The following is a 27,703-nucleotide window of genomic DNA, read 5'->3' on the forward strand; positions in this document are numbered from 1 at the left end:
TCGCCACGGCCCAGAGCAAGCACCAATGTGGATGTGCCAGGAAAGAGAGAGAGCGGGCAAAGAAAAACACACCGTAAGAAGAGCACTGTAGGTGACACACTGAAACAGCCTTACTGTCTGCAGTGTCAGAGTTACAGATCAGGGGCTGTATGTATCAAGCATCTCAGAGTAGGAGTGCTGATCTAGGATCTAAAAGGCAGGTCAGCGCTCCTACTCTGAGATGCTTAATGACCCCAGGAATACACCGCCAGTAACTGTGAGTGAGAATCAGAACTAATTGTACACAAAAATGATTCCATTGTAGGTGGCCTGGACATACTGTGCTAAATGTGAATCAATGATCAATAAAGGATCAATTATGCCTGATGATACACAGTAAAGATCGAGCTTCGTTACTTAATCACTCTTTTATTCTGATTTGCCTGGTGTTTTGATGATGATTTCATTACTTAATCACTATTTTATTCTGGTTGGGCCTGGTGTTTTGATGATGATTTCATTACTTAATCACTATTTTATTCTGGTTGGGCCTGGTGTTTTGATGATGATTTCATTACTTAATCACTATTTTATTCTGGTTGGGCCTGGTGTTTTGAAGTGGATTATGTTATCCTTTTTCCATCCTGTCGCTTGTCATTCGGCCCACCCCTGTTTTATCACTTACACTATCACCCAATGGCCTGATCATAAACTGGCCGTAGACTTGTCATTCTACACACTGGAAGAAGTTCAGGCCTAATGTAGTGATATTGGTAGTAGCTCTACAGTGCCATCTTGTGTATGGGAAAAAAAGAGCAGGGTTCACATTCACCAGTAGTTTTGTTAGTTTTCACTCCTACCTCCACAGTACTTAATTTATAAAGCATCATGATGTATCATGTATCTATTAACTGTTTCTATGGTATTTATGAACACTCTATAATAGAGTCTTTTCTGTCTCTCCTCCAGACAGTTATTTGCCATTTAATTTAAACAGACATAGTGTATCATAAAAGCAGTACGTCTCTAATGGTAGGACAGGCTACTGTTCAATGAGCACTGACTGTTGAACACAGCTAACATTGGCCTGGCCGGGCCGCTGGGTTGTCTGTGTTACTGGATCAGGCGAGTTCTCCTTGCTCTGAGAATCACGTGACTATGAGTAGTGTGCCACAGCCCCAGCTCGCACTGCACACCCGCCCCCGGAGAGAAGGAAAACAACATGCGCTAGACAAGAGGCTGGAGGCTTCCTCTTCCATGAATGACTGAGGAACAATCCTCATTGATAACATATGTTTAATCTTACCCCTGTATAAATGTGTATGACATGTATACATGAATTGTGGAAAAATACAACAAGGTGCCATACAGTATGAGAGCAAAGGTTATTGGTGATGAACGAATGATGCTACTATACCCTTCCCAAATAACATCCATCACCTGACACTCATATTAAAATGCATTACATCCATATAGATATAGGCATTTGTTCTATTGAACTTTAAAAAAATATATATCTCATTATATGAACAAATAAATGTAAATGTAAATGTAATAAACATATTAAACATCATCATTATGACTACCTATCAACTGTACCATTTTCATAAATTAGTATTATCCACTAGTTATTAGTAGCCTATTGTAGCTTAGTCGCCTATGTAATAGTTGACTAATAGTAATATTATTCTGATAGTAGTAATAACGTTAGTAGTAGCCTTATAGCAGGCGTGTAGCCCTTGTGAGTTTAATCATTCATAAGCTACATGTGGGCTATCCAAATGTCCATATACTTTCAAGTCGCACGCTTTTTTTACCCCAGTCCAGCTACCAAGCACAGAGTGATCATAATAAAGACGTCACTCTCTAACTGAGCCAGTTAAGTGCGCAGCTTTTAACTGTACAACTTCAATTTCAGCATGCTTGCGGACGACATAGGAATCTTCGGATCCCATCGGCGTGTGAACCCAAATACACGGACCCTATTATTTACTCCGCGTCCGTAGCGAAGAAATCCGTATTTTATGGTGGATTTCAAACGGGGAGTTCAACGCTATAGTGGCGAGCTCAAGTCGCTACAAATAAGAGGACACGAGGATCCTTAAAGGTATTTCTAACTGCGACACTGTATCAAAACTGAACGTGTGTGCGCGCATCCCAGAGAAGCGCATTAGAAATATCACATTATAATGTTATTGGTTGGGCGTGAAAGCTGTCCATTGCGTAAAACAAACATAATTGAAATGGATAGGCGATGCATCAACGTCTGTGACTTCTGTTATCGACTGTTGGTGTAGGATTCTAAGGGTGTAGGATTCTAAGGAAGGCTAATGCCTGGTACGGTTGATACGACTCATTTGCCCTGAAAACGAAAAGCCTTTACGCAGCGCGACATTTATTTTGCTTCTCACCAATCCCACAACATTTTTGTGGGATAGGGTTATAGAATTCTGCAGAAGAGGTTATGAAATCCTAGAAAAGTGTACTACGCACTTAGCTGCTCTGTTTTCATATTGGTTTTCAGAAGAGAAACGCCCACTTTTACTAATGTTGTATGTGTAGGGGAGAACGTGTTTTTCAGACTGCCATTTGGTCTAGGTATATGACAAGTTTGACGTGCTTGAGGTTTCACTTTATTATAGGCCCGTTATTTTATGATTCCGTTGTTCTAGTCCCACATGATAAGATTACGAATGGCACATTATAGCGCTGACCAGGATGCACTGGAAGGTGTTTTTTTAAGCCTTTTTTAATGCAGTCCTTGGTGCTTCTGCTAACAGAAGGGGGCGGTGGTTCGCTCACGCACAAGCATGCAGAAGTTTGAGTCATGCGTTTCGTTTGACTGTGTGAGTCTGTGTGTGTTTGTGTGTGTGTGTGTGTGTGGGGGGGCTGAATCACTTCTCTTACGGGAAGCTCTTGGAAAATTACTTTTCCAATTGCCATTGATGTTATCACATCCCAGATCCAAGTAAAACGTGTTTTTGGAGTTAGGCACAACCAATTCACACACCACACTCACACCAACAGCGATATCCTCCTTTAATACTACTTCTAACAACACAAAAACTGACCCTGAAGAATTGGTGAAATAGAAAAGCGTTCTTTAGCATGATTGACCAGGGCACTTCCATGTGTTTTGTATTTGTGTCAGTGCCAGTAACTCCATTCATTTATATCATTGTGCAGGACCATGGAGAAGGCCCCTGTCTCAGACCCAGTCCCGGCCCTGATCCCAACCCCAACACCTTGTCCTGCCTCCAACATACCCTCCCATAGCCTGTTGGAGTGGAGGAAGAGGGTGAAGTCTGAGTACATGCGACTCCGTCAGCTGAAACGCTTTAAAAATGCAGAGGAGGTCAAGGTAAGGATAAGAGAGAGAGAGAGAGAGAGAGAGAGAGAGAGAGAGAGAGAGAGAGAGAGATCGTGTGTATAGGTATTACAAACTCTTCTTACATTTCCTGTCTTTTCCAGGCCTTGTTCATGTCCAACCGGCAGAAGATAGAGGAACGTACCAACCTTCTGAACGAGGAGTGGTCCAAGCTGAGGATCCAGTCAGTTCCCCTGTCTACCCCAGGTGGAGCGCTACCCGGCAAAAAGGTGAGCGAGACAAAAGGATAGAGAGACATACAGTAGGAGGCGACGCATCACATTTTCTGGCCTATCCAGACAAAGCAACAATTTCCTGTGCCAGTGAACCTCGTAGCTGCACTTGCAATAGCTCTTATGAAACGGGAGAGTCTAGCAGATGCAACAATAGCAGTTGCATCTCGCATTGATGTTCTCAGATGGATTTATAGCTCTCAACAGGAATAAATCCAAAATAATTTCGGAGAATTGAAACCAGACCACTTTCTCTTAGTCACAGATGGACAGAATCACTTAGTGCTTAAATATGAGGTTGTAACGAGTCTGCACCAAATACATAAATACATGTGATTTTGTCTTTGAAACATTTAATTGAAATACTTTAGAATTCCTTTCATTCCTATGGAGGACTGCTCCTACTGCAGAGTGCCAATATGGCCGACCGGTGGCTTCGAAGCCTCTCAATGGCCAATACATAGCACCAGCAATCCAGGAGTTGTAGACATTGTTGGTCTGCACACATTTGAATGGTGTCTCTGGATTGCCCAGAGAATGTTTGTATGATCACATTTATTTTACAGTTATAAGAAAGGTGAAATCTTACAGTAAGTCGTTTATCATTTGATTGTTACTATATGTAGAAAGTATTTCAGTCATTTCAAGCCCTATTGTGCCACTTTTGTTGAATAGGACAAAAATAATATCAGATTTTTCATAATGTTTGTGCAATGTACTTGAGTTTGTACACTTTTATAAGGTTAGTTCACCTTTATAAGGTTAGTACACCTTTATAAGGTTAGTACACCTTTATAAGGTTAGTTCACCTTTATAAGGTTAGTACACCTTTATAAGGTTAGTACACCTTTATAAGGTTAGTTTTAGACCTTTCAACATTTTTGCAGCACTACCAGTTATTATTTATGGCCATCTCATGAAGAATATGTACTTTTGTGTATGTGTATTTAAGGGGAAATCTACATTTTGGCCATTAACTAGCCCTTTAAAGCCCATTCTGACTCCTGCCTCATAAACCAGGCCAGGGTCTGCTCTCCCATCAGGCCGACAGAGGACTGTGATGTTTCATCCCTTTTCAGGGAGATGCTGAGCTGCCAAAAAGGGTTCATGAGGCGGCCTTACTGAGGTCAATAACTAAATTCTCTCAGAACCTATGATGAAAACAGCCTGGAGGCAGACAGAGCAGCATCTTGTGTTCCTGAAATTCTCACTATGCTCTTCTCTATTGTCTTGGTATTTGTTTCCTAGTTCATTTCAGAGTAGTGTCAGTGGATATAGCATTGTCTTTATCCAGTTGGGTAATAGTAGCCTACCTGTTGGTTATAAGCCAGTGTTGGTCTGTCCTCATACTCCCCCATCTGTCTCTGGTCCAATCACAGTTGTGCATGGTGGAGTTTGGCTTCCCAGCATTTAAAGCTCAGGCGGTTGCCATGCGGCCCCTGACGACCGTGGCAGGAATCCCCTTCATGTACTCCTGGTCCCCTCTGCAGCAGAACTTCATGGTATGGGGATTTCCTGACAACATACACACATTCAGTATACACTACCGGTCAAACGTTTTAGAGCACCTACTAATTCAAGGGTTTTTCTTTATTTTTACTATTTTCTACATTGTAATAGTGAAGACATCAAAACGATAATATAACACATATGGAATCATATTGTAACCAAAAAAGTGTTAAACAAATCAAAATATATTTTATATTTGAGATTCTTCAAATACCCACCCATTGCCTTGATGACAGCTTTGCACACTCTTGGCATTCTCTCAACCAGCTTCATGAGGTAGTCACCTGGAATGCATTTGAATGTCTTTCCTTAATGTGTTTGAGCCAATCAGTTGTGTTGTGACAAGGTAGGGGGTATACAGAAGATAGCTCTATTAGGTAAAAGACCAAGTCCATATTATGGTGAGAACAGCTCAAATAAGCAAAGAGAAATGACAGTCCATCATTACTTTAAGACATGAAGGTCAGTCAATACGGAACATTTTCAAGAACTTTGAACAATCCTTCAAGTGCAGTCGCAAAAACCATCAAGCGCTATGATGAAACTGGCTCTCACAAGGACCGCCACAGGAAAGGAAGACCCAAAGTTATCTCTGCTGCAGAGGATACGTTCATTAGAGTTACCAGCCTCAGAAATTTCTGCCCAAATAAATTATTCACGGAGTTCGAGCAACAGGCACATCTCAACATCAACTGTTCAGAGGAGACTGAGTGAATCAGGCCTTCATGGTCAAATTTCTGCAAAGAAACCACTACTAAAGGACACCAATAAGGAAAAAAGACTTGCTTGGGCCAAGACAGAGGAACAATGGACATTAGCCCGGGGGAAATTTGTCCTTTGGTCTAGAGTCCAAATTGGAGATTTTTGGTTCCAACCGCCGTGTTAAAGGTGTCTTTGTGAGACACGGATGATTTCCGCAAGTGTATTTCCCACCATAAAGCATGGAGGAGGAGGTGTTTTGGTGTGGGGGGTGCTTTGCTGGTGACACTGTCTGTGATTTATCTAGAATTCAAGGCACATTTAACCAGCATGTCTACCACAGCATTCTGTAGTGTTATGCCATCCCATCTGGTTTGGGCTTAGTGGGACTATCATTTGTTTTTCAACTGGACAATGACCCAACACACCTCCAGGCTGTGTAAGGGCTATTTTACCATGAAGGAGAGTGATGACCTGCATCAGATGACCTGGCCTCCACAATCACCCGACCTCAACCAAATTGAGGTGATCCGGGATGAGTCGGACCGCAGAGTGAAGGAAAAGCAGCCAACAAGTGCTCAGCATATGTGGGAACTTCTTCAAGACTGTTGGAAAAGCTTTCCAGTTTAAGCTGTTTGAGCGAATGCCAAGAGTTTGCAAAGCTGTCATCAAGGCAAAGGGTGGCTATTTGAAGAATATAAAATATATTTTGATTTGTTTAACACTTTTGTTGGATACTATATTATTCCATATGTGTTATTTCATAGTTTTGATGCCTTCACTATTATTCTACAATGTAGAAAATAGTACAAATACAGAAAAACCTGCATCACGCACGCTTGGCCCAGCGTTGTCCGGGTTTGGCCGGGGTAGGCCGCCATTGTAAATAAGAATGTGTTCTTAACTGACTTGCCTAGTTAAATAAAATAAAAAATAAATAAAAATGGTTTCCTAGGTGGAGGATGAGACGTTCCTCCATAACATCCCCTACATGGGAGACGAGGTGTTGGAGCAGGACGAGGCCTTCCTGGAGGAGCTCATCGACAACTATGACGGTGTCCATGGAGACAGAGGTGACCTGCCTACCTGCCTAGACTAGGGATATCATCCTTTCTGTCCTGTTTCGATTACGCACACTGTCAGTCTGATCTATCACAGAGTTATATTATTGGACGCGTGGGGGTTAGGCGGGCTCCAGGAGGTCATCGGTACAGTACGTGCGTTGCTGTGTGCTGCTGGGGAAATCTTAATTGTTTAGGGGATATGTGCTGACGTATATTGCATGATGTCATCAGTAGGTGCTGACACGTTTGACTGTGTGGTTTGTCTCCCAGAGGGAGGGTTCATCAACGACGAGATCTTTAAAGAGTTGGTGGAGGCCTTGAGCCAGTACTCAGACCAGGAGGAGGAAGAGGAGGAGAAAGGGGGGAAAGAGGAGGAAGAGAAAGGGGTGAGGAAGAGCCCTGGGGAAGGGACTGAAGAGGCCAAGGTGGGGCCCACAGCCTTCTTCAGGAGGAAGAGGAGGAGTGTCATAGAGGGTAAGTGTCCTCCAGAGTCTTTTGACTGAAATATGTAACCACAACTAACATACAGTAGTTCATGTCTCCTAGATGTGATTGGATGCTTATCTAACTAAAGGCAATACGTGCTGTTTTCTATATGAGAGTCACTGGTTTTACTATGCTGGACTATCTTATTTGTATTTGCTATAGACTTGTCCTCTTACTCTTATCAGTGGCATGAGAGAAGAGCGGGTACAGGTCAGGTGATCACTGTGACTGTACTGTACCCCATGATGTACAGGAGCCAGCAGGTCGCTCTGTCCCAGCACGGTGGCACTGCCTGGCATTGTTTACATAGAGACTGTCCCAGTCCCAGGGACAGACAGGGTGGATGGGGGAACATGTTTGGTCATAACACCAATACAATACGACCAGGTTCTGGTTACAAGGCCCTTTGACCTCTGGCACATAGAGAGCACCCACCAGGGATTATGGGAACTGGTGGGTGGGGGGGGGTGACACTCACATTGAGAGATACTGTGGCATCAGACACTGTCACTAAGTGTCAGAACACATCAGTATGACAAACACATATTGGTACTCTCTCAATACACAGAGCACATGGACAAACAGTCCTTCTCAATAGGCTCGGGACTTTGCTATCGTTCCAATATGATTGCTTACATGGCAAAAAGTGCAAATACAATTACATCTCAATGGGAAATTGGAACTAGAAAAGGGGTGGTTTAGTTGCTAATTATCTGCTCTTTGCTTTTCTTCTCACTACCTTCCTTAGTGAGGGATTTGGCTGACAATAAGAAGGTCCCGCATGATAAGATATTCACTGCCATCGCCTCGATGTTCCCCTACAAGGGTACGACAGAGGAGCTGAAGGAAAAGTAAGAAAAGTGCCCAACAACTGTGCTGTGCTTAGCCGAGCGTTGCTTAGTGTTCACCATGGAGATGGGAGCTCTCAGGGAGATGCTAATAATGCTCTCTGCCCTCTCTCCTCACGCTCAATAGAAAAGTTGTTGCATCCCCGTCTGAAAGGCCTTTTTCTTATAAAATACCGCAAACTAAACACTCTCATCCAAATCCACCTGCAAATGAGCATAGGCCAGGGGTCGGCAACAGGGCCCCCAAAGTTTTTAGTAAAACAAAGAATGATGTTTTGTTTTTCGTAAAAAAGAGGACTGTAAAATCACCAGGAATTCATTTAGGAAATTTGTTCCCAAGTATTTCCACCAAAAAAATATGTTTTTGACTTGATCATGTCTCAATGTAATCAAGGTATGAAATTATTATTTCCTAATACAATTTATTTTTGGACTTAGTTGTGGTCTATTTGCAACGTACAAATGATTATAATTATGTTCCGGCCCCCCAACCATCCGCTCTGACAAAAATTGTCCAGCGGCTGAATTTAGTTGCCTACTCCTGGCATAGGCCTACTTGAGTCAGAATACAGCTACTTACTGTAGTTTCCCACTTCTACTGTATATCATGCCATATACGATGCTCATACAAAATACTATCCTAATACAAAGTTATATTATGCATGGTAAGGCTATGTTTTGTTTTATCCCCTTCTTCCCCAAATGACACCGCCCTAGGTACAAGGACCTCCTGGAGCCCCCCAGCCCGGTAAAGCTGCCCCCCCTCTGCACCCCTAACATAGACGGGCCGTTCGCCAAGTCTGTCCAGCGGGAGCAATCCCTACACTCCTTCCATACGCTGTTCTGCAGGCGCTGCTTCAAATACGACTGCTTCCTCCACCGTAATGTGTCCTATGGGTTTACTCTTTTCTCTCACTTTCTGTATCTCTCTCTAACTCTCTCTCTCTCTCTAACTCTCTCTCTCTCTCTCTCTAACTCTCTCTCTCTCTAACTCTCTCTCTAACTCTCTCTCTCTCTAACTCTCTCTCTCTCTAACTCTCTCTCTCTCTCTCTCTCTCTAACTCTCTCTCTCTCTCTAACTCTGTGTTTTTAACCTATTGACATCTGTCAACATGTGGCTTTTCCTCTGGATTTCTGTTTTTATTTTTTCTCTCTGTCTCACTCAGACTCTCTTGGAATCAACACATCTCTAGTGTTATAATAAATGCATTATTACTAGCCAGGACAAACATATTTTCACGATTTCACTAATATCATCAAAATCAATGAATCGTAGCACGTTTTTGGGCTCATTCAGTACTTTTTACCTGATAAAGTTGAATTCAGTTTAAAAATAATTTTCCAAGTACCGTTTGTATTCCATAAAAAAAAGATTGAAAATGACACTGTTGCTGCTTGTCATGGCTTTTTGATTTATGGCCGAGTGTTAAAACACCGGTTTTAAATGTCCAAATTCATAATCAATATGCTGAAATACTTGTGATATTTTGAAGACCAGTACATAAATGTTACACCCTACACACGTGTCACACATGTTCAGGATACTTGAATTTTGCTAAAAGGTTAGTGCGTTGGGCCAGTAACTGAAAGGTTGCTGGATCGAATCCTCGAGCTGACAAGGTAAAAATCTGTCATTCTGCCCCTGAGCAAGACAGTTAACCCACTGCTCCCCGGGCACTGAAGAATGTCGATCAAGGCAGCCCCCCGCACCTCTGTGATTCAGAGGGGTTGGTTTAAATGCGGAAGACCCATTCCAGTTGACAACTGACTAGGTATCCCCCTTTCCCTAAATTAGCACCTTACAAACTGCACACGTACTAATATTTACCGAGTGGTCACTCAAGAATGGCATTGATGAGCTTGTACTACTGTAATCAATAGAGCATATTAATCACTCACATCGATATTGTATTGTAATCAATAGAACTGGGACAATTACCGTGGCGATATGTACCATTAGCACTCTTCTACCAGACAAACCTCAATGAACTTGGGTATACAACATACAGTGCCTTGCGAAAGTATTCGGCCCCCTTGAACTTTGCAACCTTTTGCCACATTTCAGGCTTCAAACATAAAGATATAAAACTGTATTTTTTTGTGAAGAATCAACAACAAGTGGGACAAATTGAACGACATTTATTGGATATTTAAAACTTTTTTAACAAATCAAAAACTGAAAAATTGGGTGTGCAAAATTATTCAGCCCCTTTACTTTCAGTGCAGCAAACTCTCTCCAGAAGTCCTGAAATGTGGCAAAAGGTCGCAAAGTTCAAGAGGGCCGAATACTTTCGCAAGGCACTGTATATATGTCGAATGATGACAACCTGTCGTAGCCATTTATCAACTTATTTCTCTGTGAGAAAAAGATTTTGGTAGATGACCAATACGGAAAAGGAAACATTTTTTTGGGACTGGATAATTTCAACAAATCACCACCTCATCATCGGTTTCTAATAGCAATAGGGGTTGGTTTTCATTTGAATGATCGCTTAACCCTCAAATCCATTAATTCATGTAATGCCAGAGCGCCCAATTTCTTTCTAGCCACTGTGGTCTGAAAATGACAGCTGCGTCCCACAAAGGACTGGTGTGTATGACAAAAACATTGTCAGTGTCCAAAATATCTGTTTATCAGCTGTTGTCAAACACACGTCGGTCTCAAAATGATTCTCTTCCTCAATAGTGGAATACTAGATGAAAACCTCAAATTAGTATGACATCCTGGCATTTAAAGCATACAACATTTTCAACATTTAAAATACTATAAAACGTTCTATTTTTGCATACCCAAAATGGCTACTATTTAGAACAAGTATGGGTATTGATCTGTTTTAAGCAATCGATTTTATGAGATCATGATGACTATAAACTGTAATACTAACATCACCCATCTGAGGTAAAAAAGGATGTGTATTTCCTGCAATTCTTGTGTGGTAAAAACGTTAGTATGTGTAATGTAGTAACACATTCTGTCCACCATTGGAAATTAGCATAATGTAACCTAATTAAATATAAATGTAAATGTAGCAGACTCACACATTGTTACAACCATGGAGAGAATTTATATGCTCCTAATCTCAATTTAACCAGGCGCTCTAGACTAGAGTGTCCATAGGGTCTGTGCAGCATGCAAAATGTTTTACGTCCCTACTATTACTGTACTTCTAACATACAGTATTGTTACTATCAGTATACTAATAGTATGTATCTTTCCAGCTTTTCACGCTACCCCCAATGTTTACAAGAGGAAGAGCAAGGAGATTCGCATGGAGACAGAGCCCTGTGGTCTGGACTGCTTTCTGCTCCAGGTGTGCTCTGATCCTCTACATGTCCTCTGTCTTTAACTGCCCGACAACAGACAGACAAGCCAAGGATGACGCTCCGATCCATTCATCCCTTCTTTAACACTCTTCTATCTGTTCATTTCTGTCCCTCTCTTCCTCTCTCCCTCCTAAAGAAAGGGGCCAAAGAGTTTGCGGATCAGGAGATGCTGCGCTCCCAGAGGTCTCGGCGGCGGCGGCGACAGCCACGCCCTCCCAGCTCCAGCTGCCCTGGCCCGTCAGGCACCACTGAGGAGGCCAAGGAGGTGGATAGTGATCACGAGACAACCAGCTCCTCAGGTAGCTTGGAGAAACACAAGCATTATAAGGAACAAGACAGACCAACACAAACGTCAGGGATGCGCAGTAGAGCACCTGCTGGGTGTCGACAAACAGGGGCGGTTCAACATGTAGAATCGTTGGGAAATGAACAGAAAATGGCGGCCGATGTTCTGTGGTCAGAGGCGATAAGACGGCCACCCACTGCGCATGGCCGATGTTCATGTTAGTCTGTCTGGTCCGTAAGTACTATTCACAGGTTGCACCTGCGTCACTCGGTCGCGTCATGCATCTAAAGTCAATCTGGCGACATCAAAATGATGACAAAAGGTTTTGATTTATTTGCCTTCTTTTTTATTTGCATTGTATTTCTAAGCCACTGTAATTCCCCAGCTAGCAGAGAGGAATCTGCCCAGAAGCGGTCCTCTTCCGGGCGTCCGGAACTGATTGAATTGGCCCGGAATCGAGTGTCGGACTCGGCCCGGAATCAAAATGAATGACTGCCCAGAATCGGCCCAAGTACATCAGGTCTTTTCCATCTACCAGAATTCATTTGACTTTGCCGGCACCTTACCAGAATCCCCACAGAAGCGGCCCGATGCAAATGTAAATAAATGTATACAAAATGACCCGATTGAAATATTACCATTAAGCATTTTATACATATAAATTATACCCATCCACAAAAAAATACATTTTGTGTCAGAGGAAACACCATACACCTGGTGCCCGTGTCAGCGTGCATGCGCCTGGTCTGCCACGGGAGTCACTACAGCGCGACGGGACAAGGACATCCCGGACAGCCAAACCCTCCCCTAACTTTGATGATGCTGGGCCAATTGGGTCTCCCAGTCGCGGCCTGTAGTAACGCAGTTTTCACTACGATGCAGTGTCTTAGACCGCTGCACCACTCGGGAAGCTCCATCCACAAAGTTTTTCATGTTTATCAATTGCCTTGCACAAAGTATCAAAATACTACAATGGGCTCTTAAAGAATTTCATATAAATGTTAATTATATTTTTTGATCACAGAAACAATGAGAAAATAATGAAATGCTAATTATATAAAGCAGCCCGTGTAATCATCTGCCAGAGAGTAGCCTCAATCGGCCCGAGGCCCCAAGTAATACATTTGGGCCAGATAACTCTCACCGGAATCAGCCTGAGCCCCAAGTAATACATTTGGGCCAGATAACTCTCACCGGAATCAGCCTGAGCCCCAAGTAATACATTTGGGCCAGATAACGCTCACCAGAATCGGCCCGAGCTCAATCCCCGCATCCTAGCCATAAGCAATACTGCCGAAGGCGGACTCTCAGCCGGAATCGGCCCAGAATCGGCCCACTGTGCTAGCTGGGGCACTTTTGATTACATTTTCGTCAGTGCTCATTGACAATACATCGAGTAGGATGCTCAGTTGGGCATCAGTCCAAAACGAACGTTCAAAACAATATTGTGACGAAACATGCAACCCATGAATAGGAGACTGACAGCTTCCTATCTTCTAAGGTAGGAGAACACTAATGCCTCAGCTGCTACGGTACTACAGTATATCTGTCATACCTCAGTGTATTAATGACAGAATGGATCGACTAAGTTCCCCATAACGCTCATCTGCCAGAATGGTTCATGTGTGCTGAATGCAGTTCATCAGAAAAGAGAACATTGGCTGAAGAAGATTTTTTTTTTTTAAACCATTCACTCTCACTCGCTCTCCAAACACAAGAATCCAACCATGGGTTTCAGCTCCAAAACCAATAGATTCTTCACTCAGCCTCTCCCCCTGGTTTCCTCTTTCTGTTGACAGACTCATGTGGAGAACAGTGGGAGGGAGAAAGAGCAATCTACTCAGGCTCTCGTTTTCTCTATCTTAATCATTCACTCAGTCTCTCTACTGTCTCTCTCTTGCATTCAGTTTGGAAGGAACTAATATCTGTACTGTGATGTCACTGCAGCTCTTCATTTTGAAGATAGACTACTGACTTAAGCTGGTGGCCCAGCGGCCGTCCCCTCTAGCTCAAATCATGTGTAAAAACAGATTGATGAGCGGACTAATAAGCATTCCCCAGTCATAGCATGTGGTCACAATAACACAGCCTTGAACCTGTTGCCAAGCAACATGTTGCTCTCTGCCTTTGGCAGTGGGTGTATGTGCATGGCAGTGGGTGTATGTGCATGAGTCTCAAATGCCCCCCTCCCCTGTGTGTGTGTCTGTGTGCGTGCGCATGTATGTGTTTTTGGGTACGGTCAGAGAGCAACTCTCGCTGTCAGACCCCCACCAAGCTGTGCCCGGGGGAGGAGCACGGGGAGCAGGTGGACCCTCCTGTCCAGTGGAATGGGGCTGAGGAGTCTCTGTTCAGAGTGCTGCACGGAACCTACTACAACAACTTCTGCTCCATCGCTCGCCTCATCAGCACCAAGACCTGCAAACAGGTGAACCACCAAGAACCTACACCCACCAGATTTACATTTACATTTAAGTCATTTAGCAGAAGCTCTTATCCAGAGCGACTTACAAATTGGTGCATTCACCTTATGACAGATGTTCATATACTCTATTGATACACCAATTAAAGCATTTCTCCTGGCCAACACGCTAATGACCAAAACACATTACAGACCGACAAGATAACGAAGTGGTGCTGTGACTGTGTTGTAGTGTGTTGGCATTGATACAAGTGTCGTAACACATAATACTGTGTGGAAAATTGGGATGATTACAAATGGAATGTAAACAACATGCGGAGTCATAAATTAGGACTTTTACGACATGTACATGACAGCTTTGTTATTCTCTGAGACGCTGTCACGGTCTCCGGGCTCAGACGGCTTATAGCGAACGGATCCCTTCTGAGCTGAGGTATTGTGGGGATGTTGTGTGTCTCTAATATGGGGGAGTTATGGGAGTATTGTATGGGGAACATATTAGGCCTTCTGATCAGATTTGCAAAGCTATTGAGAGACACGTTCCAATCCTCCAAAACCAAAACAGAGAGACAAAGACCGAGAAACAAAGAGGGCGAAGCGCGACGACAGAGATCCGCCACAGACGTTGCAAAGTAGCTTTGCCCCTGCAGCAGCATCCCGGCCCCCAGCACAACGCCAGTGTGACTCTATAGCATGGCCTTGTTATCCCTCAGAGAGCCTGTGGTTTGGCTGGATGGAAACACCGCAGCTACGAGCTTCCCAGTCCTTCTCTCTGCGTAATGTGTGTCTGTCTGTTTTAGGGAGGAAGCCAAATCTTTTTTTTTTTTTGGCAGGCAGAAGGGGTTTGGGGCTTTGCGGGTGTGTGCGGTGAGTGGGATGGCGGGGAGGTGTGTGTGTGTGCATTACGCTGAGATGGTGGTGGGTTCTGATAGGAGAGGGCCGCGTGTTTTATGGAGTAATCACATGCAGCGATGCACTTCCCAGCTTAATTTGAGAGGCACTCAACTACACAATGGGACCAATTCCAGAACCACACAACATTCTGCACCGTTGTGGATATTTGCCTCATATCTGTGCGTATGCGTGTCGTGTATGCGCTGACAAATATGCCTGCATGTGTGTGTTTAATGTGTGTGTTCCCTCTCTTCCTCAGGTGTATGAGTTTGCTGTGAAAGAGGTCCTGATCCATCGTGTTCCGTTGGAGGATGGTGGCAACTCCCCTCAGAAGAAGAAGAGGAAGCACAGGCAAGATGGCCGCCGACTTTTACACTCACTCCCTCCCCGTCCCTGTTGCAGCATGACCTCATAGGAATGTAGTGAGAATGGACCCTGATACACAGATCAGTGGGAGAAAAAGATTAAACCGTGCAGAAAATGAAAGGAACTGCTCTTTTTCAAATACCTTTGTGCAGAAATAGACATGATTATTGAAAGTGTTTTTCATTTCTTTCTGTAGGTTATGGGCAAAGATACAGCTCAAGAAAGGTGAGTTCTTCACTTGACTGAAGTATTGAAATAGTCAAATTAACGTTGTCAAATGCATTTCTTATACACTAATTCAGAATTATGTATCTGCTCATTGTATAATTAAAGCCTTTGTCCTCTCTAGATAACTCATCCAATCAGGTGTACAACTACCAGCCATGTGACCACCCGGACCACCCATGTGACAGCTCCTGTCCCTGTGTGATGACCCAGAATTTCTGTGAGAAGTTCTGCCAGTGTGAGCACGAGTGTGAGTGTCACCTTACCCAAACACACATCCACTGTTACCACCATGTCCTAACACACACACACACACACACACACACACACACACACACACACACACACACACACACACACACACACACACACACACACACACACACACACACACACACACCACTTCCCAACCCGGACAGACCATTTGCAGAAGCCCAAAACATATCAGTGTGAAAACAGACATATTTCAGCACATACTGAACATTCCTTCCACTAAACTGGCCGGGGTAAATGTGTACTACAATTACCTGTACTGACAGCGAGAGGTTTCACAGCTGAACTCTGTAATGGGAATAGGAATGTGTACACAGGACAATTCTGCTGAAGACTAGCTCTCTTTCACTCGGTGGATGAAAAGGCCCTTTTGACAGGCCAGAATAGACAGTGGAACAGTGTGTAAGATGATCCTCCTCCTCGCTGTGTGTTCCGCAGGATAAGCTGTCCTCTGGCAGGCAGGGTTTGGTTAGCTGCATGGGCATCTGTTCAGCATGGGGCCGTGTTCACAATACTCTGACACATTCATCCCAGGAGAAATGAGCCTGAACCGCTGTGCCCACGCACTTCCACAAATGGCCACAGGGCGGAAGGAAGGAATGTTGAGAGAGAGAGAGAGAGAGAGAGAGAGAGAGAGAGAGAGAGAGAGAGAGAGAGAGAGAGAGAGAGAGAGAGAGAGAGAGAGAGAGAGAGAGAGAGAGAGAGAGAGAGAGAGAGAGAGAGAGAGAGAGAGAGAGAGAGAGAGAGAGAGAGAGAGAGAGAGAGAGAGAGAGAGAGAGAGAGAGAGAGAGAGAGAGAGAGAGAGAGAGAGAGAGAGAGAGAGAGAGAGAGCTTGGCTCTGAATTCACAGCTTTGGCTCATTTTGTGTTCTAATAGAAATACAGTTCTCCCTCCCCCTCCCTGGTTTTGACAGGAAGCAGCGTATGGAGGGTTTAATGTGTGAGCTCCACAGCCCTGGAGAGGAATCAAAGAGATGTGACAGGCACAGTGCCTGATCTACAACATCCATCCCTACATTTATACGAGACCGACCGCTACGACTGAACACTGCTCGGTGATGCGCACACACACACAGCCACACACACACACACACACACACACACACACACACACACACACACACACACACACACACACACACACACACACACACACACACACACACACACACACACACACACACACACACACACACAGCCACCCAAACTGTAGGGAAGAAGACTTAGGAAGGAGGGGAGACAAGACTAATGTTACTGCTCTACTTATGGAGTATTGTCCTCCAGCTAAACCTGTTGGAGAGGAGAGGGACATTTTAAGTTGTCTGCTGCTCGTTTTCCTTCTTCCTCTGCCCGGAAGGCTTTCCATTACTCTCAGCACAGCTGTATTTCAGCATAGCTGCCAGCAGAGGTCAGTGATTGATGAGTTACATTACAGAGCAGAAGCTTTTTTACCGTTGAGGCAGCGTTCATTAATGAAAATGCAGTTGCCGTTCGCCACACAGCCACAGAGAATTCTGTTACAAAATAGTTCTCCCGTCCACTGAGGCATGTAACTCATACGGCCTCTCTGTCACCGCAGTATGTTTCTATGCTGTTTCTAAAAGTGACTATAAACCTCTCCGCTGAACGTTCCCCTGACTGACTCTGAACACTACCCTGGGGTGTTACATTGTTCTCCAGGCCAGAACCGTTTCCCGGGCTGCCGCTGTAAGACCCAGTGCAACACCAAGCAATGTCCCTGCTACCTGGCGGTGAGGGAATGTGACCCAGATCTGTGTATGACCTGTGGAGCCGCGGACCACTGGGACAGCAAGGTAGTCTCCTGCAAGAACTGCAGCATCCAAAGGGGGCTCAAGAAGGTAGGCCAGCAGGTCATGTTCCAGTCCAAAGGAATAGAAAATAGCCGATGATGTGCTGTATCTGAATTCAGGTCGGAGTCAGAACCCATATTAACATGCTTATGACTTGCTGAGGAATAAAAGGCACCGTTGTATTATTCCGGTGTTGTCTTGTCATTTTGCGTAAATGTCAGCCAACTTTAACCTCTGACCTCTCCCAGCACCTCCTGCTTGCCCCCTCAAACGTGGCAGGGTGGGGCACCTTCATCAAAGAGTCCGTTCAGAAGAATGAGTTCATCTCAGAGTACTGTGGAGAGGTGAGGCTACATAAAACTGTTGAACGTAGCTTTCTTTATCATGTAATGGGGTATAGTTGGGTGTGGGGTTTATACGGTATCAGTATGCGTTTGTATGAATGCCTTTGTGTTAATGCATAAAACATTTAGTCTGACCATCACACTCTGAAACTGTCTGTGTCTGCAGCTAATCTCGCAGGATGAGGCAGACCGACGGGGGAGGATCTACGACAAATACATGTCCAGCTTCCTCTTCAACCTCAACAATGGTAATAATGACTCCTCAACGCGCTGATGATGCACAGTTAACCCTTTAAAGGACATCACCGTCGCTGTGTTCTGTGATCACTGAGCTGACACTGTTCCTGTAATGTCTCAACAGACTTTGTCGTGGACGCCACAAGGAAAGGGAATAAAATCCGATTTGCGAATCACTCGGTGAACCCAAACTGCTACGCTAAGGGTAGGATCACAGAGAAAAATACAAAGCCTGTTTTGTGGAGTGATTTGGTTGGTGACGTGCACAAATCGATGATGTGATGGCTGTTGTTGCAGTGGTCATGGTGAATGGAGACCACCGCATCGGGATCTTTGCCAAACGGGCTATCCTACAGGGGGAGGAGCTCTTCTTCGACTATAGGTAGAGCCTTGTGGCCATGGGAACACTGGAGCCTTCGATACAATACGGTATCGCAGTCCTTCTTTGGTTGTCTCTGATATTTGTGGGATGACATGCATTTTTTTTTTACACTGATGCTTCACACTGTCCTGACTCTCTCTCTCCTGCCCCTTACAGGTACAGCCAGGATGATGCCCTGAAGTATGTGGGCATAGAGAGAGAAGTCGACATGGCCTAGCATTAACCTGCTGCATTTCAGCCAACTGCACTGACCCCTTGCTGACTGACCCCCCCACCCACCACCTGGTAACTCTTCTGCTCCTCCCCACATTGCCACAACAAACAGAAGCTCTATTGGCCTCTGTGAAACTTTCACCGTAATGGAGGAGAATTAAAATCCCTGATCTATGTTACTGACTAGTCCCCCATTGACAACAGTGCTGAACGGTTTTCTTCTCCCTTGGTGACAATTTCCTCCTGCTACCACATCAGTGAAATCACTTCCTCTCTGTATGAAGCACTTCCCCACTGCTTTATCACTCACCTAGCGAAAACTGTGTACGTGAAGCTTCTGGAACGAAACAAGCAATTAGAATGGCAACAAAAACCTACTATCTACAGTATATATTCAATATATCGCTTATACTGTACCATCAGCCTCACGGCATTGTTGTTATTTTCAACACGAACACATGCTGTGTGTTATGCTCTCTGTATTTCTGTTACTGTACTCACATCTATTAACGATTGCTTGTCCTCTCAATGAGCAACGCTAGCTTTTAGCCTACAGTGTATCTATTAACAGTGCAAGACAGCGCACGTGTTGTCTTTTGGTTTAAAATGAACTCTAAGCACATTAGCAAGATAATTAGCTTTTATTTTCAAATGCAGCTCTATGGAGGAACTCAGTATCCTGTCATGCTAACTTTCCTGTTACTCAGAAAAAGCCTCTTCCCGGTAGCTTTTGGAGGCAATGCTAAACTCATGATAATGCTAAAGCTCTGTATCTGACCGGTCTCTGTGGCTATAGCATCAACACCACCCCCTTCATACATAGTGAAATAACTTACTGTGCATTTATATCAATGTTCTTCAAAAGAAAATATGCCGTACCGTACGAGAAACCGACTAACTGAATGTGAACTCTGAAGTGGTGGTTGATGGGAGATCTCATTCCTCCTTTAGTTTGACAACTAGTCACCTGTGCCATTGGTACTCAGTGATACGTGTACTTTATGAAGCATTTGCCATTCAGTTTACATGAGCGTCAGCTCTTCTAACTCAAAAAAGACTATATCCGTGTATAAGAACCATGAACACTATAGTCTCCCCTGAAAAAGCTGTAAGTGCCAAATGAATCTAAACTGAAAGAGGAGGGTTGTCATTATGATGTTTGTACTGTATATAATGGACAGGACTGTGTTACAGGTAACCATTTTACGGTTCTACTCGTCACGGGAAAATAAGATAGGAAAAATAACATTTTTTGACCATTTCAATTTTCAAGTGCCCCACTTGGATGTTGTGTACATACAACCATCCATCTGATCATGTTGTCACACTATATAAATGTGAATTGTGGAACTGACATCCAGGTCTGATATTCACCCAGGATTTTATCCTTAAGTCCAAAACATTTACACCCATGAGAAGATGAGATCTTTCTGCACGGAGGTGACTGAAACTATGTGGAATTTATCGTTATGTACAACTTCTGCCTATGAAAATAAAACTTTTAACTTTATACATTATTACAATATGCATTTTGTCGTTGAGTACCATTGTCAGTCAAGAGATAATTCTGGTTTCCTCCAGTGTTTAAATGTGGAAGTGGGGGAGTGCTATTTGGGGGGTGGGGGACTAGGATGAGTCAGGGTTGAACATACCCTGCCTCAACCACAACCTAAATGTAGCCTCAACCACTGCCCTAACCCTAGCTTTTTGTCCACATCCCGGTTCAACACTAATCCTCAACCCTAACCCTAGCTTTTTGTCCACATCCCGGTTCAACACTAATCCTCAACCCTAACCCTAGCTTCTTGTCCACATCCCGGTTCAACACTAATCCTCAACCCTAACCCTAGCTTCTTGTCCACATCCCGGTTCAACACTAATCCTCAACCCTAACCCTAGCTTCTTGTCCACATCCCGGTTCAACACTAATCCTCAACCCTAACCCTAGTTTCTTGTCCACATCACGGTTCAACACCAATCCTCAACCCTAACCCTAGCTTCTTGTCCACATCCCGGTTCAACACTAATCCTCAACCCTAACCCTAGCTTCTTGTCCACATCCCGGTTCAACACTAATCCTCAACCCTAACCCTAGCTTCTTGTCCACATCCCGGTTCAACACTAATCCTCAACCCTAACCCTAGCTTCTTGTCCACATCCCGGTTCAACACTAATCCTCAACCCTAACCCTAGCTTCTTGTCCACATCCCGGTTCAACACTAATCCTCAACCCTAACCCTAGCTTCTTGTCCACATCCCGGTTCAACACTAATCCTCAATCCTAACCCTAGCTTTTTGTCCACATCCCGGTTCAACACTAATCCTCAACCCTAACCCTAGCTTCTTGTCCACATCCCGGTTCAACACTAATCCTCAACCCTAACCCTAGCTTTTTGTCCACATCCCGGTTCAACACTAATCCTCAACCCTAACCCTAGCTTCTTGTCCACATCCCGGTTCAACACTAATCCTCAACCCTAACCCTAGCTTCTTGTCCACATCCCGGTTCAACACTAATCCTCAACCCTAACCCTAGCTTCTTGTCCACATCCCGGTTCAACACTAATCCTCAACCCTAACCCTAGCTTCTTGTCCACATCCCGGTTCAACACTAATCCTCAACCCTAACCCTAGCTTCTTGTCCACATCCCGGTTCAACACTACCCCAGCCTCAACCACAACCCTAACCCTAGCTTCTTGTCCACATCCCGGTTCAACACTAATCCTCAACCCTAACCCTAGCTTCTTGTCCACATCCCGGTTCAACACTACCCCAGCCTCAACCACAACCTTAACCCTAGCTATTATATCCTACTCTTTGAATACCATGAGGTACTGGAGCTTGGCTTCAGGTAACACCAACTTACTTTACCCACTGGTTTCATCTTAGGTTTTCCAATTCTTCCCATACCAACATCGATTTATTAGGACTGTACACGAGACAGACACATTGTGCCTTTGTCAACAGGTAAAGGGAAACTACACCATTTTCATTTCCTTCAGGATTCTTTATTGAAGTGTCAGTTTGGTTTTGCTTTGATTAACATAGTAATGGTCATTTACAGTGAACTTATTACAAAACAAAACCACATAACAGAAAGGGAGAAAAAAAAACTCCACGATTTCAATGTGGTCACAAACACAAAGTCCTGCAGTCGATCACCTTCAGCAGGGTTTTAAGAAACCTGAGACATCTGGTTTTCAGGGATACAGTATCTTCAACCTAGCTTCTTTTCCCCCTGAAAGCCAAATGTGGGGCTTTTACACCTGCTACATTAGGTCATACAGTCACTAACTGTCTGGTGCTTCCTCTTGCAAGATTTTATAGGGTAGCGACCCACAGAGGGGTCTGGCCCTCTTAGACCCCCCTGCCTGCTCCTCTCTCTAGCCTTGCCCTAGCTCTGTCTGTAGGCCACTCCTCCACTGTAGGGAACAACACTAGTCTGTCATATGATGACACCATGCATTTAGGATGGACAGAATCCTTGTCTCCTTCACCCTTGTGCTCACTCCCTCAACCCCTTATTAAATTTGAGTCTCCTTTACACAGAGAACCTTAGCTGCTCACCCTGGCGGCCACCCTATAAGGATGGCCAAGTTTATCCGCGGCTAAGTTGATATTCCACTATTTAAAAAAAAAAAAGGTGCTATATAGAACCATAAATGGTTATTTGGATGTCGACATAGGAGAACCCTTTGAAGAACCCTTTTTGGTTACAGGAAAGGGTTCTCATATGGGGACAGCTAAAGAACCCTTTTTTCTAAGAGTGAAAGGTAGGGAACTTGCTATAGACTGCCAATCAGCTCAGATCTAAGAGCTGAGGCTGTCATACAGTGTAGTCAAGTTTGTGGTCATACACACATCCTTAAAAATACTGATATTTTGACCTGATGAAGATGTTCTGGCTTTACCTGATTACCAAGAGCTGTAGAGCAACATCCGGGTAGGGAGGAGACTGCCTGGACAGCACCCAATCACTATCTGCTCACTGTTCTGCTATTGGTGGACGACAACAAGTGAGTTGGCTCATTCACATCATCAGTGCAGAGACTATCCTCATCATCATTAGGGAGGGTTAGGTGACAAACAGAACTGTGAACACACAAACCAGCACGTCTACTGTACATTCAATCACACACACTCCAGGGACCACGCATGGATGGACTAGCCAGTGATGCTAGGCAGGATGCACATGTACTGTCCATTTCAAATAAACGCATCACAGCTTAGACATTTACATAATATATCAATAAGTCGACTGTTTCCCTAAAAGGCTTCAAAGCACATTTGACCCAGGTTGTTGACTGGTCTACTATGAGCTCTGTAAGAGGTCCATCTCTGTACAAAAACACATCCTTCCTCTTGCTCCAGAGGTGGAACATGTTACTACTCTAATTGCCCAATGCTAACATTAATACTATTTCAAATGGTACATTCTGACAAATATGGCTTAACAGGCTAAAAACCAAAGATGTTGAAATATGTTCTGTGATGTTTTCTACTGAAACATCGGGAGGGTACTGTATTGTCCACATCCTGAACATGTGAGGAAGCTATGCTGAATAGTTTTCAGTGTAATGAGTGTACATATCATACAGAGCACACACAGAGAGGAGCAGAGCAGGTCTTGGTGCAGAGCCTGTCCACATGACAGGGTCATGATGAGGATTTTACATTCACACCTCTCAGCCTCCACTCATTTTCAACGGTTTCATACAAACCATAGGAATGAAGAAAAAAAGTCGATAAACACCTTATTCATATATTCACGTAAGACATATTATGTCTAGGATCCTAACTGCTGCAAGTTGCTGCGAACGGAACAGACACAAAAAATACCTTGAGGTGACCTGCGTTGGAAGCGGCTGATTTTATTGCATTTCATTGCAAGGTGCGATCATCATGCTCTATATATTTTTGCTCTATATATTTTCAAAATGCTCTTATGTTTTGTCTCTTTTTTTCTATGATGTATTACTGCTTGAGCGTCAAAGGGTGCTGGGTGATGATGTCAGAGACCTAAGCTTTGGCTACCACGCCACACATTACATGGGTCCAATGACGTTTCACCTACTGGGAACATCATCCCTGACCGTAACCTCACCCACCGTCTAACCTGAAATCGTGACTTTCCAGACAGGGAAATATCATTGGACCTAAAGGAAGAGAAGCACCATAAGAAGCACCTACCCACTGGGCACAGATGTCACTTCAACGTCTATTCCACGTTGGTTCAACGTAATTTCATTGAAATAATGTGGAAACAACGTTGATTCAGCCAGTGCCCAGTGGGTAAGAAGCAACAGCAGCGGGGGGCGGCACAGCACAGCACTGTCCTACTGAGCAGTCAGATGCAAAAATAGTCTAGTGTGGTGAGAAGAAGTACAAGACTGGCATTGACATTGTTGTGGTCCTCTACACAATATGCCAGTGTGTGTGTGTGTGTGTGTGTGTGTGTGTGTGTGTGTGTGTGTGTGTGTGTGTGTGTGTGTGTGTGTGTGTGTGTGTGTGTGTGTGTGTGTGTGTGTGTGTGTGTGTGTGTGTGTGTGTGTGTGTGTGTGTGTGTGTGTGTGCGTGCGTGTGTTTGCATGTCCGGATGTTCATGCGGAGCAGCTCTTTTCCTGTAAAGACCTTTGTAATGAGTCCTGACCAGGCTGGTCGACAGGGCTGCTGTTGGTAGGGGCCCCTCCACGCCGGGGCCTCTGAATCTGAAATAGCACCCAGATTTCAGCCGCATGTTCACTCGCTACTGGAAGTCAAACAGAAAACGAAGCGTGGAATGAGGATTACTAGCAATAAGGTTGTCCTGTCCCTGGTACAACATCTCCATTCCCTTTTCTGCAGTGCACCAACGGCCAGTCTCACACCAACACGAATAGCACTACCGCTGGGAGACGTCAAACTGCCACGGCTACCCAGCCATTTCACATGTTACTCTGAGGATTCTGAACAAGAATATTGGCGATCGTCTTATATTCCGAGCCAAATGTCACATCTATTCCGTATGTTTTGTTGATCGTACATGACTGCTTCATTGATTGGTTTGGGAATCGGGTTAGGAATCGCAGAGCTGTAATTGGCCAAGCTGCTATCTCATGAAACTAACCATTAATACATGTTCCTCTTTTGTATAGGTATGCAATTTCATAGGCTGCAATACAACAAATATATGTTTATATGCCTTCCATTATTCTTTAGATATGTCATGTCAAAGCTTAGAGCTCCATGCTTTTTATAGCTTCTTCAATTGGTGTTAAGCAGGATGTTTGCAGATGCCAGATTGTGCGTGTTGTTGTTGTTGTTGCTGCGGTTGTTGTTGCTGCACCGATGCAGCATCTCTCTGTGGTGGATCCTGGCTCACTAGTCAAAGGATGGGGCGAGTGGGATAGTTTGGATGGCTTTATCGAAACGGCTGCAAGAGTGGATGGTCGGAAAGAGTTACACAGTCGATGGCATTGATCTATCAAGTGATCTCAATGACAGACCTGCAAACCAGAAGAGGCTGCTGAATACGTGTTACTGCGTGTGAAATCTAATTCCCAAGGTCTCAAATCCTCAATGAACTCATGGGGTTATTTCTGATCTCATTTTGCTCTGTCGAGGCACTTCAGTTGGTCAACCCTTCAATACAGTGTGAGCTTGGTCGGTCGTCACTCACGCAATCCGGACTTGATTTGATCTCCGAAGCCTGCAAAACTATGAACACATGAGAAGAACAACACTACGTCGAGCACCAGGCTTAAGATAACACATACCTGGGGAAAGGAAAACAAAAACCGAAAAGTAAATCAAAAAGTTAAAGGAATTATAAAACATAAACAGGTATTGTGGTTGTTGTAAGCCCCAAAACCGTTCAATCCCTCCCACCCCCTCCTCCCTCCCGCCGTTCCGCAGCCTGAGGCTAGTCACTTCGAAAGTCTTCCTCTATCGCTGGATATCGCTTCTTCTCCAGGGTCCCTGTCAGGGGCCTGGAGCTGCTGCCTCCAGGAGACTCCAGGAAGTTCTTGGGCTCGTTGGTGTGGTAGCTGCCCTTGTACCGGTACAGATAGATGTAGATGCTGTACAGACCTATGAACAGCAATATCACGGCCGCGGCGACGACAACTAGAGGGAGAAACACACACAGTCAAGGTGTGGTTAAAACAACAGTGTGTAGCAAACAGCTGAAAACCCATTGTTCCTCACAGTAGGGTTCTATGACTCATGTTGGAATTGCCACTGTGAAAAGATGTACCTGTATCTCAGTGGATGATACAAATATCCCTTTAAATCAATACCATTGTGACTCAGTTGGTTCTCTGCCAAACTCACTTAACTTCCCTTTAGAGACAAGCGGTATCCTTTCTTATACAGCCACATATTGTTATGAGGGAACCATCCATCTCAAATGATGTCCAATAACTGGAGGAGGTCGGCAAGGGGACAGCAGGACCGGCCCAGACATCAGAAATCAAACTTGCATGTTCTGCGTTACCATAACAACCCTGTACGGATGTATCCAGTACATTAAGCTGAAGCATATATCTGTGATGAATAGTGGAGGGAGGTGCAGCTCTAAATATAGTTGATCCGGGTGAGGATCTCAGACAGGGATAGAGTGCAGACTACAGACTCTCTGAGCTGCTGTCCAATCCCATTTTCTTCGCCTCTCATGTTCAACAGATAAAATAAAATATCCTTCTTTACATTCCAGCATTTGTTCTGGTACATGTCACATTTTTTGCTTTTAGTGTGAGGACGTAAAGCCTATTCTGGAATCTGATGGTCTCCGATTTTAGGATTAGGAGATTTTATGAAAATGAGAATTTCAACTACTGCTGATCTGTGTCACTAGGGGAGAGAGAGAGGTAGCAAGAGAAAGAGAGAGAGAGAGGTAGCAAGAGGAAGAGAGAGAGAGAGAGAGAGAGAGAGGTAGCAAGAGGAAGAGAGAGAGAGGTAGCAAGAGGAAGAGAGAGAGAGAGAGAGAGAGAGGGAGCAAGAGGAAGAGAGAGAGAGAGAGAGAGAGAGAGAGAGAGAGAGAGAGAGAGGTAGCAAGAGGAAGAGAGAGAGAGGTAGCAAGAGGAAGAGAGAGAGAGAGAGGGAGGTAGCAAGAGGAAGAGAGAGGGAGAGAGAGGTAGCAAGAGGAAGAGAGAGAGAGAGCGAGAGGTAGCAAGAGGAAGAGAGAGGGAGAGAGAGGTAGCAAGAGGAAGAGAGAGGGAGAGAGAGGTAGCAAGAGGAAGAGAGAGAGGTAGCAAGAGGAAGAGAGAGAGAGAGAGGGAGGTAGCAAGAGGAAGAGAGAGAGAGAGAGAGAGGTAGCAAGAGGAAGAGAGAGAGAGAGAGGTAGCAAGAGGAAGAGAGAGAGTGGTAGCAAGAGGAAGAGAGAGAGAGAGAGAGATAGAGGGAGAGAGAGAGGTAGCAAGAGGAAGAGAGAAAGAGAGAGAGAGGGAGGTAGCAAGAGGAAGAGAGAGGGAGAGAGAGAGGTAGCAAGAGGAAGAGAGAGAGAGAGGTAGCAAGAGGAAGAGAGAGTGAGAGAGAGGTAGCAAGAGGAAGTGAGAGAGAGAGAGAGAGAGAGAGAGAGAGAGAGAGAGAGAGAGAGAGAGGTAGCAAGAGGAAGAGAGAGAGAGAGAGGTAGCAAGAGGAAGAGAGAGAGAGAGAGAGAGGGTAGCAAGAGGAAGAGAGAGAGAGAGAGAATCAGAGAGAGAGAGAGAGAGAGAGAGAGAGAGAGAGAGAGAGGGAGGTAGCAAGAGGAAGAGAGAGGGACAGGG

The 27,703-nt window shown here is 44.5% G+C and overlaps 2 protein-coding genes across 3 annotated transcripts in view; one reads left to right on the top strand and one right to left on the bottom strand.

Moving 5' to 3' along the window:
• The first annotated feature begins 1,821 nt into the window (after positions 1-1,821).
• Positions 1,822-20,475, top strand: LOC118370832 (histone-lysine N-methyltransferase EZH1-like). 2 transcript variants are annotated; one of them, XM_052518728.1, is made up of 20 exons: positions 1,822-2,086; positions 3,166-3,340; positions 3,451-3,576; positions 4,959-5,081; positions 6,743-6,860; positions 7,122-7,325; positions 8,086-8,188; positions 8,903-9,066; positions 11,405-11,496; positions 11,646-11,808; positions 14,039-14,220; positions 15,368-15,459; positions 15,671-15,699; positions 15,824-15,949; positions 17,652-17,830; positions 18,031-18,126; positions 18,293-18,374; positions 18,488-18,568; positions 18,661-18,792; positions 18,902-20,475. In XM_052518728.1, exons 2-19 carry the CDS (start codon positions 3,170-3,172, stop codon positions 18,747-18,749), a joined length of 2,220 nt encoding a protein of 739 aa, XP_052374688.1. In that variant the 5' UTR covers positions 1,822-2,086; positions 3,166-3,169; the 3' UTR covers positions 18,750-18,792; positions 18,902-20,475. The 2 variants fall into 2 exon arrangements, with proteins under 2 accessions (XP_052374688.1, XP_052374687.1); XM_052518727.1 differs by having other exon boundaries at positions 1,823-2,086; positions 18,661-18,745.
• A 1,476-nt stretch (positions 20,476-21,951) lies between these two features.
• LOC118370831 (contactin-associated protein 1) overlaps positions 21,952-27,703 on the bottom strand; it is a 32,793-nt gene continuing 27,041 nt past the window's right edge. The window contains exon 24 of the mRNA XM_035756006.2: positions 21,952-26,063. Within this exon, the coding sequence (XP_035611899.2) occupies positions 25,861-26,063 (203 nt within the window). The 3' untranslated portion in view covers positions 21,952-25,860. The remainder of the gene's footprint in view (positions 26,064-27,703) is intronic.

The sequence above is a fragment of the Oncorhynchus keta genome, chromosome 5, assembly GCF_023373465.1.
Source record: "Oncorhynchus keta strain PuntledgeMale-10-30-2019 chromosome 5, Oket_V2, whole genome shotgun sequence".
Lineage (NCBI taxonomy): Eukaryota > Metazoa > Chordata > Actinopteri > Salmoniformes > Salmonidae > Oncorhynchus > Oncorhynchus keta.